The sequence below is a fragment of the Botryllus schlosseri genome, chromosome 4, assembly GCF_051294905.1.
Source record: "Botryllus schlosseri isolate E-star chromosome 4, Bs_hap1, whole genome shotgun sequence".
Classification (NCBI taxonomy): domain Eukaryota; kingdom Metazoa; phylum Chordata; class Ascidiacea; order Stolidobranchia; family Styelidae; genus Botryllus; species Botryllus schlosseri.
In genome coordinates, this window is record NC_137239.1 from 23,642,100 (window position 1) to 23,664,469 (window position 22,370).

Here is a 22,370-nt window from a genome sequence, read left to right on the forward strand (position 1 = left end):
TAAAGATACCTTTGAAATCAAATGTTTTCATGATAAGGAAGTTGAAGTCGGAGTCGAAGTCAGGGTCATTTTCACAAACTCCGACTCCAACTCCAGTCCGATTTCAGCCACTACAGTTTTCACGAGTCCGACTCCATCAAGCGAAAATCAGCCAAATTCCGACATCGACCCAACAGCCCTGATTGTCATGCATGGACACGAAATAAACTAGAAAAGTCGCATGGACAGTGGACAACATAAATAAACTGTCAGAAATATCATTATATTCCTAGTCTAGAGGTAGCAGTAGGGTTGTATTTAAAAGAAAAATCAAATCAAAACAATCATGTTTAAAACAGGGCCTTTGTTTTAAACATGTTTTTTCCAGGCCATAACGTCACGAATATCCCTTGACAATTGAAAATATATCGTAAATATAGCTCCTTTGACGAAATATCTGTTCTGTTGCTGTTGAACCGACTATTTTGAGGGGTTCCAACTATCCCATATCGATATACGCCAGCTATATCGGGTGCTAATTTTCTGTAGACTCATACAACATGTTTTTTGGAAAGTATTCACACAATTATGGCACAATTTTACAACCTGCAAAAAACAAACATATTGTAGACAAAAAACTTGTTAAAACATGTTTTAAAGAAAGTGTTTTAAAACACCGCTTGTTTTAAATAGCCTACATCCCTAGGTAGCAGAATATAATTCTCTGACTCTCTATTACCACGTTGTGACGTCACGAAAATGGTCCATATTTTTTACCTCCAATGGCCCATATAGATATTTTATTATGTTAAATATCGAGTCGATATTGCCGGCATACCGATAACAATCGATCGTATACTCTAGTAGTAATAGCCTACATGCCCTGACCTGCTAACTATAGACAATTTCAGCTCATATTAGAGATATAAACCATAGTATTATTCACGATCCCTTTTACAACAGCTGGAATGGTTTGAAGAAAATAAAGTACTTGCATAAAAATATTTGGCACATTACGGACAATGCTTTAAGAGTATGCAAATCTGGCATCATACAGGCGCAGTGGTTACTTAACTATTTACGTTGATCATAACACCACAAATGATCAAAGCCATGTTATGATCAGATCTTACCAACACGTTTTGATCAGCAACAATGACAAATTTAAAAAAAAACTAACAAAATACTTTGTTATGGAAGCTTAATTGAGTAACAATATGATATTTGCAGATTTAAGTGCTCAGTTTCGTGAAAACAACATTATGAAATACTGCACAGTGAACACGAATAATGCCGAACCAAACTACATGTTAGCGTTAAAGGAGATCCTTTTACCAAGCAACAAGTATAGCATATAGCCCCCGTCGGAAGAGTAACTGATCAGTAGGGCAAGTTTTTGCAACTTTTGCAACTTTGTTTACAGCTTCCAGCAGCTTCCTAAATACTCGTAAGATATGGAGAATGCTGTTTTAAGCTGTTTGAAGGAATCTTGTAGTGTAACTTTTTGCAACTTTTGTCCATTTATTTCATGCAACTCTTTGCAACATTTTGCAACTTTTTCGGTTTTTCATGAAAGTATTTTCGGTTTTGGTGAAACACACGGCCAAATTCGACCGAAACACCGTAAATCAGCGCCGAAGTACGGGTATTTCGGGAGCTGAGCCGGTAAATTGACCTTCTTTTTTAGTCAGCCGAGAAAAATGTGGTCTTTTAGTGCAACTTTTGTCAAAAATAAATAAATAAATGCAACTTTCCGCGGAGTTAACTGCAACAAAAACTTGCCCTGCTGATCAGTATTCTCTGTTCAACCAACTGCACTACGAAGCATCGTCATGTATCTGGTTAACTCCACCGTTATCGATGTCTGTTTTCGATGTTGCGTACTTGTCCGGATTCAAAACAACTTCACTGTAGGTCGGAAGGTCATCTAATTCGCAAATCCAGTTTCCAGGTTCTTGCTGCTGTAATCGGTTCAACATCGCTCTATACTGCGGGAAATTGCGCAGCGTCGAGGCGCTTCGACTGACGCTGGAAATTGCATTCGACCTGTTCGAAAAGCGTCGAAGATATAGTCGTTACCAAGGCGAAACCCTTTAGGGCGGACAGGCCAAAGATAGTACTTTTCAAACTCTAATATAAAGCTAAACCTAATCCCCATATAATTGCACTCACCTTTCGGGCGACACCTGTACCCCACTGCTGGGAGTAGTGGCAAAGCAACAACTACAAGGACTGTACATAACGCAGGCCATGCACAGTGCGAAAAGTATGAATCCGATTACCCAGCATAGTATGATGGCAAGGGTGGGTGGTATCATCGCAGAGATACGGAGCGTGTCATATTGTTTTAAAAGCTACGTATCGATTTACTGGGACTGTTAAATGTAAAAAGAGCTTATGCAACATCCTAGAAAACATACCGTATATTTACAATTCAAGGTAAACATGGCTAGCGGTGATCGTGCAGGCTTAGCGACATTCCTATTCATAATAAAATATATAATAACGGTATGGTAATGTCAAATTGAATAATGAAAACCATATTCCCTAGATATTTTTATTACACTGCTGCGACGGAATATTTTAGTTCTCTTAAATGCATATTGCCAAAGATATCGGGCGATATTGCAACGAATTATCACGCCAATAGAAAATGACGAGGTAATCATCGATGCATTCCTATGTCTAACGTCTCACGTGCATATTTGCAAAGCGCTGATAGATATATATATACCGGTAGTGAACGTTTCATTTTGTGATGGCGATGAAATTGTGGATCTATAAATATTGTATTTCCAATGAATTCACTGTTGCTGAATATGAAACTACGTGAACCTGAACACTACGGCCTACGGCGGCTTTGATTTTATACAAGGTCACGGTACAAGTGTGCGCATATATTATGTGAAGAGGCTCAATACAGGACTTCAATATACAATTGATTAATATATTCATGCAGAAATAAACCCGAATATTTTAGGCTGACATTCGTGAAGGGTAATCGAGTTCATTTCATTTTGAATATATTATTCAATTGTATATATTCCATTCTATATAGGCAGCATATCAATTTGTTTCATCCTATATGCTACAGCCTATGATGTTATATTTGCCGACAAGATTGATCAATTAGATCCAGAGCTTGTGTTCCAGCACGTACACTATGTACACTGTAAAGGTAATAGGTGCTTCTACCCACCACGTCGTTCTAAGGAATCGCAAAACGCAAGAAAATTCTCAGCACTATAAATCCGATTCCGCACTGACATATATATATATCGACAAATTCTCTCAATATTTAGTTGTCAGTCATATGATCTATTTAGTTTGTAGGGGTGGGTGTAGCCTTCAACTGTACAACACAGTGCATGGTTAATTGGTTATGTGAGTGGAGAGTATACGTAGGTCGACCGAATGACTCTTGCTGCACGTGCCATTTCGTTTCCATGATCTGCTTTCACGTGTGGTCAACGTGACATCACGATAATGTTGAAGAAAATTCACCCAATCCCAAAGTTCCAACAGCTCCTGTTTTCATCTTGGCCTATCACTTCAGCTCACAGGCTCGGGCTGATTTTATCCCAACTGTCACGTCTTCAGTGACCAAATCTGGGTTTAGCTAGTAGGAGTGGATGTTCGAAAGACATTGTACATATCACTCCAATTATACGGTGGCGGTTTTGTATCTTTCCGGCTGCTGCTGAACGTCATAATATGACGGCAGTTCCGTGGACTTGTGACTGCGGCTGTCTTCATTGCGAGTGACGTCGGATCCTTCCAGCTCAACGGGGAAAGTGTAACCGAATCGAGATGATGTATAAGAAGGAGGGTCGCTGTCCCAGACTGTGGAGTCGCTTACGCTCGTTTGGTCACTGATCACGTCGACCTCCGAACTCCTACAAAGACAACCAAGTCTCCGTCATATTGTAAATACGATGGCGTCGTCGCTACTTATTTTGTCAGTGTAAATCCGCTCAAAGGGACAACACATTATTATAAACATATATGTCGACCAAATAATATACGAAACTATACCAAGAATCAGAGGTGGTCAAGTTTGTCAGCGTTTCTACTCCAGTATATAGAAGTATAAAGCTGTAAATTTATACTCAATTACAAGTCGAACTATAGCAATATCCAAGACACGCGAGAACTTATTCGGCAGTAGAACATAAAAGATCAGAAAAGTACTGCAGTTCTTATTATAATTCCACTTTTCAAATTCCTAAGTGTAAAAAGTCAGTAGTTTTGCCGAAAAACTATTCAAGCAGAGTGGAACTATAGTTTAAAACATAACCACTTCAATGCACTGCGAGTAGAGTGCAGAGTACTCCGAGAAAGTACAAGAACTCCATTACTAACCACCTCAGCCCAAAATATCTTATTCATTCCGCATCGCAACAGAACCTTCCCAAATACAATCGCTTTGAAGATTATACATGACACAACTTAGTCGAACACCTAGTGCTTTGTACGCTGTGACACCCAGATCCATACCAAAAACACGATTACACGTCTGCTATTCTAACGTGTGTTGAAGCGAACCGATTGCGGTATACTCAAGACGAGGTTAGTTAAAAGGGGATAGCCTGCAACTGTGCAATTCATGCAGATTCAATGTGTATATTGTTCATTGTTTATTTATATCATGCCATCACCATTAAATGATCCGATGTAGTTTCTGTTACTTTGGAATGAAATATTATATAACCAGTAAATAGACGACAACGGCGTGTCCAGGCGTGTTAGAATTCGGTAACATATGAGTTCACATGGCTTGGCAAACTAATCACTGATCAGACTTATAGAACTGCTGCTCACCAAAGCTCTGGAGCAGGGATGTAAAACTTCTAACCCGCTAGGTTAATATATGTGGCCCGCGTAAGATTTGAAGGTCTGGTGGTTTGGAAATGAGTAGATCAAAACCGTACAACGACAAATAACCAACCAGCCACGCACCTCACCGCAGATCACTGGTGTCCAGCCCTATCCCATTGATCATATTTCAAAATCGATCGCTTCGTATCTACATGCTATAGCCAGAAAACACGCATTAATATGACATATAATGTGCAAACTCCTTTGTAGCTTTTTCACAACTGTAAACACGCCGAGACGCTACAAAATATTGGTTCGGACTGTAGGTACCATAATCGTATTTCTGACACGGGTTTGAGCTATAGGATCGATGTTGCGGAGTAGACAACCCGCTTTCCCAATTCTTCCCATATAAATAGCACAATCAAGTTCAGAATTCAGTTGGAATGCCTCATTCCCTGGTTTTCACATACCGAATAAGTATAAGAATAACTATGAATACTTTGAAGATGGCTTGAAATCGCTTTACTTCACCGCAATGCATATCATCACATAATGTACCTACGTACCTCATACTTGGCTCCATTTCGCCACTCCTTATGCAACAGCACAAGTCTGTTGGTTTCGGTACGAAGAGACAGTACATCGAGCAGACGCATACTAAAACGCCCAAAATCAAGCATGCAATAATTGCAGGTATGTCCGTTTGTTCAACCATAAGTAATAAGTTTTCATTCTTGATCCGGGATCATCCGATCGAAGTAAGGCATAGATCTGGAATCGAGAGCGTCCCTGTCAGGCAATTGTATAACCAAAGCTGACCAGTGACCACTCCTCGTCTCTCATTATTTGTTTAAAATAATACGCTCCTTGATTAGGCTGCATTCGCAATCACCATTACGTTGCACACTTCTACAGCTAGAAAATTTGAATGTGAATCAGAATTTTACGAGAACTATTTACGTAGAATTACACACGCTACTATGTCTTATTGTCTCTAACTATAACCCGAAATGCAGCACCCGGCACTGTATTCTCATGTGCTAAGATGTTACTCTTTATGTAATAATATTATATGATTACTTAAGCTCAATCGTTGTTTAATTACCGCGATATCCTTTGTCCAGCCGTTTGCAACTACTATCAATTGCGTGACATTACAAAAAGGATCTAGTAGGCTACTCTCCTAAACTTCTTTACGTCTGACGGACATCTATAGTGACGTCACTAAGACGACTCGCGTTTAAGAAACCAAAACATTTCGTATTTTATCTATACCCGGCAACGCATACGTGACCGCGCACTTTACCAGTCGCTGCGCCGGAGGTCGCAAATATCGGACGTTACGAAATTGGGAATAAATATTTACACAAGTGAGCTTAGTCACTCCTGCAGATTGCTGTTACATTTTTAGCCCTACAGAAAGTCCACAGAATGTAAACACGGCGAGCAGTGGGGCATTTAATGAGGGCGGGTCGATGTCAATCACACGACCGTATAGCCTCAATAAACTTGTCATTGTTGAACCTTAGATTACAGGGGAATATATTGAGAATTGATCGTCCCAAGTATTTACAATCTTTGGCGGGAAAACTCGAAGGCTGGGTTGGTTTTTACGAACGCTTAGCTGATCAAACGAATATCAAATAACGACTGTTTAATCGGAATATCCGTACTCAGGTCGATATATATGGGTAACGTCTGAAATGTATCATTCGTCATTGTTATCTAACACGCCTACGTTGGAATATATAGGTTACGTGAAAGAGATCAACTAGCAACACAGATGGAAATTTTCGGTGCTTATGCCGAAATGACTAAACGAAAATATGTTTTCTTCTTCTATGTCTCAAATAAATATCTATTTATTGTAAACCGAAACACTACATGACAGAACTAAAGAGACCTGAACAAAGGACATTAAAAGACTGTTGTTAAGTAATGCGATGCATGGCTTGCATGCAGTTCATTACATGCTGAATCAGCTTATTTAATTTTCGGTAACTGTGTGCTTTGACTTTTCGTTCATCCAGAACGAAAGTGACGACTAATAATTACAGTGTTTGATTAAACGATATCGTTTGACAACATGTTCATTAAAAATCCAATACCCTCCTGCCCACAAACTATACACGTTACCTTATTTCGGTGAAAGGCGATGAAGTTCTGTTTCCATCTGTCCTAGATGATCGACTTTCGACTTGCAAATTAAAACTAAATAAAGCTAGTAGTCAACGTGAGTGGGTGTACGAGTCGAAAAATAGTCTCATCAATGCGTGGTGGACTAATTGGATAGTATATTTTAGGTATAACCATAACACGCCGATACCAGTGGCTCCCAATTGTCCTTTTTACCATCTCGTGATAGAATAAACCAATTATTGAGTCACTTTTCTGTCAATAAAATTGACTGAACGTTCTAAACTTTTCGCCCCTAACTCTCAGAATCATCCGCAGGGGGAGATATCACATACTTTGGGAACCCCTGCGCTGGAAGCACAACGACTATGCTATTTCTTGAATAAACTTACGAAGACTGGCGACAAACTTCTTCAGAACATTTGTAATGCTGCAATGCTGCCTCAAATGCCAAAACCTTACAATTTTGAGGATGTTGTAACAACGTAACGCAAACAAAATTTGACTGAACACAACAGCAATGATGTGGCATTTTAAAATGTATTTTTGTTCATAAATACAGCGTAACACAGTGGCAAACACTTTGAAGATAGCGTAATCAAGGCACCAGAAAGAAACGTCTGCGAAAACTATACTTAAAAGAGGAACAATATTCCGAAGTCCGAAAGGTAAAGGACGTAATAAATAGAAAAATGCATAAAATGATCGTATCAACTGCGAACTGTGTAATGTTTGCGAAACATAGATTGCGAGCAAATTTGATCAACAGCCGAACGCCAAGCGTGCGGTGACAACTTCTCACATTCAGTACCGAGTGTATGTAATAATAATAATTTAATCGACTGTTTCGGAAATGTCGATATCGCTTCGACAAAGCTGGCTCCGTTGATTTATCGCGAGATTACAGTCCGCAACGCTAACGCGTATACAATTGGCAAGAATATATATGGCGTAAACACGAAATGATGAGCGACGAACTTACACTGTATTTACACAGCTGTACCGTAAGGAGGTGGCGGAGGAAGGTTCGTTTCCGTCGAGACGCTGATCGCGTCCAAGTTTTCAGTATCACCGCCATTTTTGTCTGTCTCTTCTTCATCGTCCTCAAACGCGTGGTTTTGATGATCTTTAGTCCTGTCCTCTTCTATGATTTCAAGATATGTCGGAAGTTTATCCTCCTCCACCTTAATCCCGATTAGGTTATGTCTCAGTTCGCGGCGGCGTCTCTCCGATTCGGTTTCCAAAATAATGTTGCTCTCCAGGTCAATGGTATACTAATCACTGTGGTAGAATAGCTGGGCGGCAAGTCGATACTTATGCTCAAGTTTCTGTGCCCGTCGTTCTGTCCGTCTATAGGCTCGGTCCCTCTACTACGCGATCGTTTAAATATTTTACATTCCCTGCACACTTCCAGGATGCATTTCGAGCACGCGACCACCAGCACCAACACGAACATCATTGCGATCACAGGCCCGATAAAATCGTACCAATGTACGTCCTCCGCGGCATCTAATAGGGACGTGGTCGTGGTAGTTGTCGTGCTTGTTGTAGCTGACTGGGTGGTGGACGACGACATGCTGTTGACAAGGTGAAGTTCCGCTCTTCTCTGACCGAAACCTATCGCTAAATGACTGTTTTAATTTCGCTCTACCGACTCGTAATGACATGAGTCATCTTCCGGTTAACCATTAACCATGTCGCAGCGACAGCACTCCGCGTGTAATTGAAACTTGTTCCTAATTTCTACGTATTTACGCTGAAGTAAACACCGTTATTTGCACAAATCTAAAAGCCCCCTTCCGGAAGAGCTATATGCTAACGCTGAAAGAATAAGCAAATTCGTCGATATTCTTCACAAAGCAAACTATATAGGAGGCGTTTACGGCTTCCGCATTCTGCGCTCCATGCGAGGCTCCATGTAATTGCGATAATTCACCTTGCCCGGGACAAAAGCTAAATAGGTGCGAGGTTCGTGAGTGTCTCGTATTTCATTGTCTCGGAGAATAATGGAAATGGAAATCGGAGCATGTCACAAGCTATACCAATCGGGTTAGAGGTCGCATTTCTTGAATCGACAGGAATTTAACGATACGGGATGGGCGAGGAATCTTGTCGAATACATTGTCATGTAGCCTATATTTGTATGGCGTGTAAATGTTGCCGGGCGGACTTATGTAATGTCACGAAAGCGTCGTTCACCTATATAATGGGCATATCGTTGCTATAAATTATAATGGAGCTGTTATATCGGAAGCGTTGCAAGATAAGATTCTAATATATATATTTAAAGCAGTAGCTCCCAAACTTTTTTGAGCTACCGCCCCTGGACAATGAATAAAGTATCAGCGCTCTCCGACCCCCCTCCCATCATAACTAAATGACAAAGCAAAAGTTGTCCTGCATATATTACAATTAACAATAAGACATATGAAGCTGTTGTATATGTCATCATCCTCGTCATTATATTGGGTTATATATTTATAAGAACAATCTGAAATCTCCACGTCCGGCTATGAGAAGTAGGTTTCTGCTGTGAGTCAGAAGATTTTTCACGGCACTGGAAGCATCTTCTAATAAATATAAGACGGGATAGGCAATGAGGAAAAATTTAACCCGATTCCAGTAAGAGTATTTCTATATGATTCAATTGTGCATCCAGAATGATTGATAGTAAGGGAAATTGAACTTTGGTGGTGTGAGCGCAAAGTTGATCTGCAATGTAGACGGCTTTTTAATTATTTCATGCTCGGAAATTTCATGGAATGGACTGATTATCTAGTAACGAACCTCTGTTTGGAAATATATCCTGAAATCAAACTACAATATATCCTTTTTCGAGATGATTGCTGTATGCTTCTGCGTCAAAATTAGATCGGCCTATGCGAGCAGGACCGTTATCAAGCCCAGGCAAGCTTGAGCATTGGAAAAGTTCACGTCTTAGTAAATCTCTCTGATCCATCACGGTCTTATTACTGAATTAGACAGTGCCATTTTCACCTTAATCAGATTTCATCATTACCAAAAAAAGAATGAATTTGACAGATAAAACTTTGCCTTTGTCGGTCAATTATAAGCGATATCTTTTCTCGCAACCTGAAAACTTGGGGGACAGGGTCACATATCAGTGTGAAAATTTCACGACCGTTTGAAACAAAGAGTAAAATCGCGGAAGGCAGTTTCCCTTAAAGCCATCGCACTTAACTGTGCAGCAGAATAAGTTTTGAAATGCATCGTAGTTCTCACCACACAATACACCACGCTTTCTGATGATTCTGCTGCCGACTGCTGAATCAGTCCATGAATGGTTAGAATAGATATTAGTAAGTAACAATGGGATTTTCCGGTACAGCCGCTTGAACAGACGGACGCCTGGATCGACTATAAATAGACTAGACATAACCAATTTTGCATTTTTTACTGTACATTTTGTTGTTTTATTCGTCAATCGTTTCAACATACGCTGCAGCTGCCCTCTAAACCACCACCGCTCCCATTTGCTCACAGCGCCCCCTACCGCCCAATTTGTAACCGGCGTTCCGAATCGCCCATTTCATCGCCACTGCCCCCTTTACGCTCGCCAACGCCCCCAGGGGAGCGCTGGCGCCCACTTTCGGAACAACTGATATATAGAATGAAATACGTCGTTAGCGGTGGTGATCGACTGCCCTTATGCGTCTCAGCCGGATATCCCACTCTGATACCGAGGTTAATAGCATCGTGTGAGCCGCAACGCCCATTACTACAGCATCCCTGGTTTGATTCCTGCCATCGGAGGATGGTTTGGGCTCACCTCCTCCCGTTATCATGTCGACAAAAAGTCCAGAAAAAGACCCTTTGCAGAATGTACTCTTAAATAAAGCGAACGGAAAGAGCGATTAAAGGGGCCGCCGAATAATGATTAACATCGAAAAATCCGTGACATCGGGCATTATATGCCGATGTGAATTCCAGATTGCGAGACCGCAACTGGTCGTTTCGGCATTCTCCAATCAGTTCATTACATTGCGTTGTGGACTGTGTGTGTGGACAGAAATAGAATCTGACGATTATTGATTTAGTTTTATGTAATGGATTGAAAGCCCATACTGTCATGGGAAATGTGTGCCTTGTTTGCAACGTTGGTTACTGCCTATTGGCCAATACAATCGATAAGAATGTAGCAACATAACGACACACGAATATATCACGAAAAATCAAAGTTACAGTTTCGAATAGAAGATGACTAATCATGTGGGAAATTTGTGTACCCGCTAGATGTCAGTATCGAACTAATCAAGCGTGGTCGCCTGGGCGGTAGTGCGGAGCGGATCGACAAAGTCTGGTCGGAAATCCGGCCGTACACGGTACGGTGGTTCCGTGAATCTATAAACATGGCTCGTTTATTTTCACACTGGTTTGGTGGTTAGTAGCGTGTGGTTGGTTGGTGGTTATTTAGTTACAAAAGTCATGCTTATCCATAAAGATTCTGACCGTATCAGAAAAAGTAGTGATCCGGCTCCGATCCGGTCCGGCCAAAATTGAAAAAATCCGGCCGGATATCCAATCCGGCTCCGGTCCATGCTCCGCACTACTGGGCGGCCTTCGTCAATTCCCAGATTTGATTTTACTCGACCAGAGTAGTCAACATTGGGTTTATAAGCAGAAAATGTTGTCGAAACACACTGACCAAACGCGCTCGTAGTTTTGATGATCATTAGGTGCTTTATACGTAATCAATATATCGGTTCACAAAAATGATAGTAATCAGAACGAGGGATATTCATTAGGGTGGAGTGAAAATGACTTTTTTTTCAAATCGAAAAAGGGCTTCCTCAATCCTGACAAATGACCTAAAACTTCAATAAAAAGTGACTTCAGGGTATTGCCCCCATTTTCCAGTCGGCAACCCCCCAGTTTCTGCGCGTGGGGGGTAAAATGGCCCATCTCGGCAACCGCTGGTCGTAGAGTCATGATATATAGCTCAAAATCATGTTTCTATCTGTCTCAAGAACAAAGTTTTCTCTATTGTGAACACAAAATGAGTTATAGCCAATAAACAATATAAACGCACATTTTTGTTGAAATTCAGCATTTATTCTGACGAATTGTGATCTGTCATCAGTTTTTTTGAAAAGAAAAGTAACACACTGACAATACCGAATATTGGGCCCGTAATACAAATATATTCACAACACAATCCTTTTAAAATCGGTTCAAAACATCATAATGAAACACTCACATTTGACGACTTATTGAAAATGCATTTTTGTGTCAAGTTTATTCATCAGTTTACGAGACATAATATTTTGGCGAATGAGGCCATCTCGTCTTTGAAATCCCGAAACTTGTGCTGATGCTTCTGTTACGAGCTTTACATGTCCTTCCACTGTTTGATTGTGGCATGGATGAAACAAAATCAGAGGCTTCTCGCGGCATTTTTCCAACTCTGCATCAGTTAATTGCTCAATCGCTGGAGGAAGTTGTTGATAAGGTTCAATATCAACCAACTCGTGGTATGCCTTTGCTTCCAAGTTCAACTCTGGGACACAGAATATACGAATAGGACCGCAGTTCAATTGGTTGGAACTGCTATGACTTTCAATGTCCCTAAGGGAATTTTGTTCAGCGGCATGTTTTCGAATCGCCAGCACCTTGGTCACACCCTTATTTCGTATGTCTTCATTATCATCTACCAGCAGGATGTTTATACTCAGCTTCTTGGCCTCCACCCTTACTCCGCATAGCCTACAATTGACGCGATGCGAGCTAGTCAATGCGGTGTCCGAACTCATAGTCCGAACCCAGTCCTGGTTGAATAATATAAGAGGGAAATTAGTGATTGGATGCGCGCTTTCCAATTTCTAATCAATTTTGTGTATCCATTCTTGTCTGCTTGATACACTCGAATTCTTGAATTGTCCCGCAATGTCACTTGCGAGATTGCAGTATATTTGGTTACTGACATGTACTGTAGAGCGAATGACATTGAATTAATTTCTCAAATATTGATTGCCAGCGGCACTAGTTTCGAGTTTATTCGATTCGTTTGAAAGGGAACCTTCGATACTCCATTAAACTTGATCGACGACGGACGGACTGGTAACGAGCGCACCAACATCGAATTTGAAGCCATTGGGTATATTTGTTAAAAAGTTGATTTCTGCTGATAAGGTCGCGACATGCGCTCATTTCTGCAGTTACATCTGAACAAATCGCACCATTTCAAGATTAGATTGGACTGTATGGCTTCATATTAACGATCGCAGTATCGGTATTATAACATCACGTCATTGTTTTAATGTTGTATGATGTGTACAATGTACAATTGTTCGTGCAATGGCATGGAGTAAATTGCGTTCTCGTACGGATATGACGTCATCGACAGACGACACGAAGTAATTATTACGTCGCAGGAATTTGCATACCCCCACAAAATAATGGTTCCTTGCGACAGCTACAACCGAGCCATAGTTGCCGGAGCCGGAGTTGGAGCCGGAGCAGTGGTATCAATGAGCTTCGGAGCTTGGAGCTGGAGCTAATTCATCATAGAAGAGAGCTCCAGAGCTGGAACCGGTTAAAATTTTTGGCTGCCCCAAAACCCTGCTTCATGGCCTGCCTGAGCCAATAAGTCTATAAGTGCAAGACTAGTAGAATGTTACCGTTGGTTAATGTTTGCCCCAGTAACGCAACCGGTTTCACTATTTTTTTTTAAATTTCACGGCCTGGGATGGCAAGTAATTCGACGTAAGGCACTTCAACACAACAACATTAAAAGTCGAAGAACGGTAACATAACACACGGATATAATGAAATGAAGGAATGCTATAACGTGGTGGAGTTTATTTACACTTTTCTACAGTAGGCCTACGTGGCGCTTAAACAAAAGTTTCCTAGTCCACGTTCTTCTGGCAAAATCGGTCACAACGATTTATAATCACCACGATAAATGGGGAATACATATTATGTTCATAGAGCTTTATTGAACGGCAAGGCACAGTGTATTAAAATCAAAGATTTAGACAAATCGAAGACGAAATTTCGCAAGAGAACTTCATGAGGAACATATAATCTACATTTATGATTCGCGAAATATAAGAATAAGAACCTAAATTCGTACATCAAGCATGTGACAAATATTTTCCATGAATTATGGTCGTCCGCTATACGATCACTGCACCCTCACTTTGTGAGAAGACAGGCTAGGCTCACTTGTTCGTAGAGAATGCGGATGACGCGTTTTCGACACAAGAGAGATTTGAAGTATATCTCGTACGATTTCCGATGCGTCGTGGAATCGGGAACAGTTTGTACATCAAGTCAGATTGGGTGGGCGATACGGAGGCGGGGGAGGTAAACGACTTTCCGATTCCAGACTGACAGCGTCCTCTTCCCGGTCTGATTTCTCTTCGCCGTCATCTTCGTAAGCGTTGTTCACACGTGATTCGCCACCGTCCTGATCGGACGCGATAATCTCTTGATAACTAGGAAGCTTATCTCCCTGCTCCTCGAAATTCACGGGCGGTCTACGCCTGCGATGTCGCCTGCGCTCAGAGGCAGACTCCAGCACGATATTGTTGTCTAAGCTCGCAAGTCCGGCTGTAGAATAACTAGGAGGAAGATCAGGCGGCTCGTGACGTAAAGCGTCGGAACGTACGTCGTATATGTAACGGTCGTTCTCCGGAGAGCTAAACTCCGAGGGCTGACTGCGGTCGCATTTCCTGCATATGGCCTGCGAGACCTTACAGCACGCCAGCAGTAGGAAGTAAATCAGCAAAATCGTAAAAGGCCCAAGGTATTCGTACCACTCGAACTGGCTGTCCGATTCTGACGGAGCGGGCGTCATGCTCCGATCGTCGTACGCAAGCTTCATGTCTTGGTTTTACCTACCCTGCATAGCCATGGCGTATATTAGCTAACAGCTCGATTGATATCGGAGTCGTTACAAAACTGGCTTCATAATGGTTAACCATTAACAGATATATAAACAAAACAAAGTCACGTGCTGATTTTATAATTACTGATTCAACCAACTACGTAATGCTACTTCGGAACAATATCCAATATCCATGCATGTAGAAATAACATAGTAGGCCTGTCTGATTACATTTTACAAGGATGGTGATTCGCTCACGTAGCGTTGTAGACGAACGGAATAAATGCCCATGATACACGGAATATCGGGCTTTGTCTTTCAATGACTGACGACAGGCCTAGCACAAATATTTATTATTACCTGCTAAAACAATGACGTGCTAGTGAGAATACAAGAACTCGCAATCGCGTGAAGAGGTGATAATTTCTCCAGCGTCACCACGCGGATCTGACACTACAGGAAGTCAGGAACGACTGCGTCTTCGTTAGGGTTGCACTTAAAACAACTGGTTGTTTAAACCACTTTGCTCTGAACATGTTTTAAACAGTGTTTTAAATGAAGGCCTTTTAAACATTTTTAAATGGTAAAATTATGCCATAAGTGTGTAAATACTTTCCAAAAACATGTTATATGAGCCTACGGACGATTACCACCCGATATTGCCGACGTTTACGATATGGGATGGTTGGAACCCGCGAAATAGTGCGTAGATATAGAACATTGGTACGGAATGCATGCTCCGATGCTGATGACCACCGACCGCAAAAATGCTGCCTGTCGATGTAGTCCTGGTTCAATATATTTTTGGTCCGTATATGACAGGAATTGGAAGCCTATTTACCTTAAAGGAACTATATTGTCAATTGTCAGTGCCACTCACTATGACGACACAATTGAATATTATTGACGTCATTGCTTTACAAGAAACAATAAAAATCATGTTTTGAACAAGCCTCTTGCTTTAACCATGTTCGTTTTAAATTGATTTTTATTTTAAATACAGCCCTATAGTCTTCGCATAGGCATCAGCTTGTTAGCTCTTGGGTAATGGATTAGGATCCTATTGTCTCCTATCAGCTAAACAGGGGTGGGCAAACTTTCGAGCTCGCTGGCCGCATTCAACATCAGAATCCATTCGCGGGCCGCACTATGTAAAATTGGGATTATAAACTAAAACTCAATATTGGTATTTGATTAGTGAGGACATGGAGATAATATCAGAGGTGGTCAAAGTAGTCAAGAAAGCTACTCAAGTAGAAGTAGAAGTAGTGACGAAAAATCTACCCAAGTAGAAGTAGAAGTAGTGACGAAAAAATCTATTCAAGTACGAGTAGAAGTACTTCTTCCATAAGCAACTTAAATCTACTTGACGTAGAAGTAGAATTGACGGACTTTAAATATACTCAAGTAAGCAAGTACCGAGTTGTAAAAACGATCGTAATCGTTCGCAGGGATTGCCAAAAGGTGCAAATTGAGCTATGCGAAAGGAGCCGAGCTTGATTTATATTGATGCATACCAGGAGGTATTCAATTTTCGACAGCATAAGCATGATAGCATGATAGCATGATAGTATTGAATATGGAAATGCGATACTAATCCTCTGTTTAATCGAATAGCACGTTTCAGAAAATATCATGGTATGGCGCACTCCCCCATATTATAGGGCCCGTAGTTAGTCGAAGAGCAATACGGAGAAGTTGTATAGGATACGGTGTAAACACTTTGCGCGATTAGTAAACGTGAATAAAAATATGGTGGATCGTAAGAATGCGATATTGTGTAGCTTTATTTCCGGAAATTAAAGGCATTACTACACTTGCTTTTATACATCAACATGTATGTTATCGAGACAAAAGAACTGATATTAATTAGAACTCGAAGCATATGGTACTGGGAATTGAAAGTGAAATCTAAATACTACTTCTAAAAGCGGAAAATGTTTTTCATGTCTTTAGTCCAGAAATTTTCAAGTGTGGTATGCTAAAACAGCTCTAAAACTAAAGAAAAGTCAGAGTCCACTTTTCCAGATTAGTACACGCATGGACTGGTAGATTACGATATGATAAGTAAATGCTAGATTGCGAAACATCAGTTTCAAACGTTATGATGAGCCATATATACTGTGATGAAATATTTCACATGGACGAAGGGCGACAATGCGGTGTGAACGGAACCACGCCAACCACCTACCTAAATTATAATCACCGAGACTTTCGTGAAATCATACTGGTTACTCCGTATCCACTGAGCGTGAAGCGCGAGGAAAATTCTGGGCTGTATTCAACTTTTATGAAAATTTAATGTTGATACTCCTTGAAAACAGCCCCGAAATTCCTCAGGCTATCTTGTTGACTGGAGGATTGAACTACTTCTACTTGACAAACTGAAAATAGCGGAAATTAAGTAAGTAGATCACAAAATATTACGAAGTAGAAGTACCGAAAATTAGTTCTACTTGAGTGAGTACCAGTAGTAGAGGAAAATTACTTGAGTACTTCGAAAAAGTAGAAGTACTTCGTTACTGACCACCTCTGCTTATTGAAAACAAACCAAACATTGCTTTGATGATATCATACACGCGTCAGAAACAGTGGCGAGATTTCATAGGCTGGTCGACCTTAATAACCAATTTGTCAACATTATAGAGATGAAAGTGGGTTGCCCCGATTCGTAGAACAGGATTAAAATTTAAATCTGTGAGCAGCGATCTGTTCATAGATTTACTAATTCTACTTTTGGTTCAGTTCCAGGACACACAATGCTGACCGCATCATGACCATGTTAGCTTCCAACACGTTTCTACTATGTGTAGATAAAATATAAATACCCTAATTCTACGCATACAGAGAACGAATTTACCTAATACACGCGCGAAAAGCACATCACTGAAATAATTAAAACTGGAGCGGCCAATCTGAAATCACACTCGTGATCTGAAATATGTCAATCTCGTTTAGGATTTCTGTGATGTTTAGCAGTTGAAACCTTTCAAACTGCGTAGGCCTTGAGATCGGGTTGTCGCGCCAGAAATTAAACATAAAAAATAACATAGGAAGTATTTACCTCAGAACAGTGGTTCTATATCTTTTCAAGACACGCCCCCCTTGTGAGGGTGAAAGATTTCGCGCTCCCCTTATCGTCATATCACGAGACGCAACCAGAATGCTAGCTAACCTAACGGATAGTTTATTGGCATGAAAGTTACGACTGTGGATGAGAGATTTTTAAATATGAAATTCAGACTAAATACAGAGCAAAAACTATGAATTGGATGGAAATTGCGCAGAGCGCGAAAAATGTTTTCAGTTGAGGTCAGCTTCGCGCCCGCTTCAGATACTTTCATGCACCCAGTTTGAGAACCAGCACTGCCTACGAATTATCATGGTGAAATATACTAAGAAAAAGCTTAATCAAAGCCCTGTATTAATTCGACTCTTAGTACGCATTTTATCAATATTCTTAATAAGTGTCTTTAGACTCTCGCGGGCCGCACAGAACGGTGTTGCGGGCCGTAGTTTGCCCACCCATGAGCTAAGAAGAACAAAATTCCGAATGATCATTATGACATTTTGATCTTCACTTCATGTCATAATATGATAAGCTGAACTCAAAAAGAATACGCGTTGCAAGTGTTTCGTATTTTGATTGTCCGTGTTTTTTGAAAGAAATATGACTTTGCTGTTTGATCGTCTCCATTTACTGCAAAATGTCGCTAAATTGTAATGTCAAATTGTAGCGAGTATGGTTTATAAAGATTTCTTCATAAATAACCCCTATACACAACTGGTGCTGAACGAGATGTAGGCTACTTCATAGCAATTTTATAAAACACATGCCCCATCGTGGCGGACGTGCTAAGGCAAAAGATACTCATCCACCCTATTTCAGGTTTTGACTGTATGAAATAATGATGTAAAAGAGTACAATATAACTTTAGATGTCATTGCGTGAACTGTTGTCTACTCTATACCTGTTTCGGATTTCTGTATTTTTATAAGAATTGCGACGTCACGTCATAGGTTTACCTCTGAACGTACCTTCCCAGAGAATTATTCATAAATTCCTACAGTCCACACCAACATGAAAATTTCTAGGGTTCGCGCCATCTGCAGGTGACCGCCTCGCAATTATCACGAATTTGCCGCTCTCGCATACCGACAATATAGTGAATGATATATTTTAAAACTCAATTTCAATCCCAAATAGACGGTCGGATCAGGCTAATATAGCGTTGTCGTTGGCATCGTTTGATCCATGCGTGTACGCATTAGACAGTGCGATCTACCATTACAAACTTGAAAATTTGGAAGGATACGGCTACAATCGAATCACTCTCATCGATACACTTCACATGCGGGGTGCTGCAACATCACGTTCAGTCATCCATCTTCTAACAAGCGATTTTGGCATCGCGCGGTAAGGGATAACACGGCAGGTACGGACGGAATCCTATTTTTGTATTGACTCAATTATTTCTGGTATACATGATCTTCGTTATATACGTTTTTAGCCGATATGTATCAAAAAGAGCAATAAACAATTACTCAGTCAAGTGTATACTCGAGCAGACCAATACCAACACTTATCACGAAAAGGTTACAAAAATCTGATCGCAGCAATTTATGATATCTGACCATCATCAGAGTCATAAGGAGGATCACGTGCATTGCAGCGCAATATTACAGGAAGTTTCGAGGATTTGACTCATATCATCAGATTAATGGAATCTGTATAGCTGATGGATTAAGTGTATAGAGTCTGTAGAGTAGGGGTAATGATCACAGACACAGAGTGCGCCTGAACCTGACGCGACAGTGGTCACCGGCTCCCCGCTATACCCCAAGTTGCCAAAAACAGAAGGTATCATAGAGGTGCATTAAATTCCGGTGTTAATATTTTGAATAAGACTCAGTTTATCAGAGGCTACAAACATAGTCAAGGTGTGCTGTGCATTATACGACCGTTCAGACTATATGGAGAACGAGTTTACTTGAAGTTATATAGCTTATCAGTGTCGTAAAAGAATTATATCATAAAGTCATTAAATGGTGATGAATTTGTCATTAATTCCAGTTAACGAGACGTTGTTCTGGCCAGCCGTACTTTTTAGATACACGATATTAATTGTATAATCATATGTAAAATTGTATATAGTATAGGTTGGTATCCTTGTGTGTTAACATGTCGCCTATACCCCATATCTTATTATTTTGTAGTAGGCGACAGTTAGAATACTTTCTATCACGCAGATAAGCAGTATCCACAATCATCTTATCGGTTGCTGGTACCGTAGCGACATGACAATCCAATATCTCCATGGATAGAAAATTTAAGATCACTACATCACAAGCAATATCCCAGGGATTCCCTACCAGTGGGTCATGGCCCCTAGGAGCCATGAGTCCTTTTCCGGGAACCTGGAAAAATATGAAAAGTGTTATTATCTCATGAGAAGAAATAAATTTAATTTAATTTATAAAGATACTGGTAAAGTAATGAGCTGTTTCATGATCTTGATTTTTATTTCTTCCCTCTACCAGCAAACACGAAATTAATACATAATCAGACCAGGAACAAGCCTAAGCATCACATTAACTGAATAAGTAATAACTAAGATCATGTTATCTTGATTGTTGTATTTATATCATTCGATCATTTTAACGACCGGTTATCGGTATAATCCCTTTTTAAAAATTTAAAATACATTTTCTCATTTTCTCAAAAGATTTAAAAATTAATGGCACCCCTATATTTTTTAAATTTTTGACAAAGGACCTACGGCGTAAAAAAAGAGTTGGGAACCTCTGTCATAGCCGATGATGTAATACATCTCACCTGTAAAACTGGCGCAAACGTTACCAGATTTCCATTTCCTTCTAGAAACTATACCAACAATGTCCGGTAGACTTCAAGGTAAAACCGCCATGGTCACGGGCGGCGGGAATGGAATCGGCCGTACGATATGCGAGGTTTTCGCGCGCGAAGGCGCCCGCGTCGCCGTAGTCGACATTGACGAAAAGGCTATGGCCGACACCCGGCTACTATTAAACGACGAAAGACATTTCTCAATAAAAGCAGACGTGTCAAAATCTGCGGAGGTAGCGAAAGCATTCGATAACGCAGAGAAAGCATTCGGAAAGAAACTGGATATAGTCATTAACAACGCGGGTATACTGGGAAGTCAAAAATCCGTTGCCGACATTGAAGAAGCAGACTTTGACATTGTGGTTAATGTCAATTTGAAAGGTGTCTTCCTAGTGGCGCGGAGATATTTGAACTCAGTGAAGACGGTGGACGCTAAAATACGCGGCGTGCTGGTGAACATGGCGAGCCTAGCTGCTATACGCGGCATGCGGTACAACGGCCAGTACTCCGCGTCCAAAGCGGGTGTCGTGGCTCTGACCAAGACTATAACGCGAGAATTCGACATTCACGGAGTGCGGTGCAACGCCGTGCTGCCAGCGTTTACGGACACGGCGTTGGCGCGCAAGACTCATCCGGAATACGCCAACGTGAAGGCCGCGATCCCGATGGGCAGACTCGCGACTACCGGCGAGATCGCTGGCGCGTGTCTGTATCTCGCTTCGGACGAGAGTTCGTTCGTGCATGGCGTCTCTCTTAAAGTGGCGGGAGGCGTGGCGTGAATGATGGAAGAGGGCGGAGTAAAACTATCGTGATCGATGTGCTTGGTGCAGGAGTGTTGCAATTGCAACCGAGTATGCCCAGCACAGACTCTGGCTCAAAGCGCGTATGAATAATTTCGAGGTTAGATATAGTCCTACAACATCAATGTTTTTATTACCGTCACGTACAGCTTTTGCGTGTTCTATTAATGTGAATATACTGTAGATCAGTGGTTCGTATCAAGTTTCTTGCCGGTCCGCGCAATATATTACAGTTTTATATCTCAATTAAAAAAAAACACAAGAACGTTTGAACAGTAATTAAAGAAGTGGAACAGCAAATCTTCAAAGAAATTTGCAACAAATTTTCTGCATAGTGTGGTAATATCGTCGCTGTTGGAATCAAAGTAGCTTCATGCAAACTTTATTTTCTTTCGGCCGTATATTGGCCATGGTCAACTTTGAAACAACGTGACAAACATCAACAAGAACTGGCCGAAACATATGAAAATTTTGCAAGTTTATTTTATCTCAATTTCAAAAATTGATCTCAAAATTTGAAAATCATAGATACAAGCTACTTTGATGCCACCGCGACGATGTAGAGTTCATGATCAGCTTTGGATTTTCAGCGCGAGCCGCAATGCTGTAATCGTTGTACAGCATCGTTTAAAAGTAGCATACAACTAGTTTAACACCAGTTATATGTGAAAGCTGAGAATAGTTTTAAAGCAAATTCCTTAAATTTCGAGAATACAATATAGCTGCAATCGGCGGTATCATACAAGCTAGCTTAGAGGAAAGTCGCGTTTTTAGAGAAACCGAGCAATCAAGATTAAGTTAGTGGGTATTAACTGGACTTCGCCTTGCATAAACTTGAATAGAGTCACGTGCAACGCATCTAGTATCAGTAAGGTATCGGCAGTTTCCACTAATAGCTTTGAGTGCATGCGCTTAT

The 22,370-nt window shown here is 40.8% G+C and overlaps 2 protein-coding genes and 1 pseudogene across 3 annotated transcripts; 1 reads left to right on the plus strand and 2 right to left on the minus strand.

The window, feature by feature from the left end:
- Positions 1-1,746: 1,746 nt before the first annotated feature.
- On the minus strand, positions 1,747-2,297 carry LOC145437512 (uncharacterized). Its single transcript, XM_080314775.1, has 2 exons — positions 2,152-2,297; positions 1,747-2,025 (listed from the first exon to the last, which is right to left on the minus strand). The coding sequence occupies exons 1-2, from the start codon at positions 2,295-2,297 to the stop codon at positions 1,797-1,799; spliced, it is 375 nt and encodes a 124-aa protein (XP_080170901.1). The 3' UTR covers positions 1,747-1,796.
- Positions 2,298-2,354: 57 nt separating this feature from the next.
- LOC145437511 (uncharacterized) lies at positions 2,355-7,327 on the minus strand. The gene is made up of 3 exons (XM_080314774.1): positions 6,937-7,327; positions 5,367-5,571; positions 2,355-3,875 (listed from the first exon to the last, which is right to left on the minus strand). The coding sequence occupies exons 2-3, from the start codon at positions 5,513-5,515 to the stop codon at positions 3,644-3,646; spliced, it is 381 nt and encodes a 126-aa protein (XP_080170900.1). The 5' UTR covers positions 5,516-5,571; positions 6,937-7,327; the 3' UTR covers positions 2,355-3,643.
- Positions 7,328-19,128: 11,801 nt separating this feature from the next.
- Positions 19,129-21,754, plus strand: LOC145437513 ((3R)-3-hydroxyacyl-CoA dehydrogenase pseudogene; annotated as a pseudogene). The gene is made up of 2 exons (XR_013914675.1): positions 19,129-19,224; positions 20,670-21,754. The product of XR_013914675.1 is annotated as a (3R)-3-hydroxyacyl-CoA dehydrogenase pseudogene (transcript).
- The last annotated feature ends 616 nt before the right edge of the window (positions 21,755-22,370 follow it).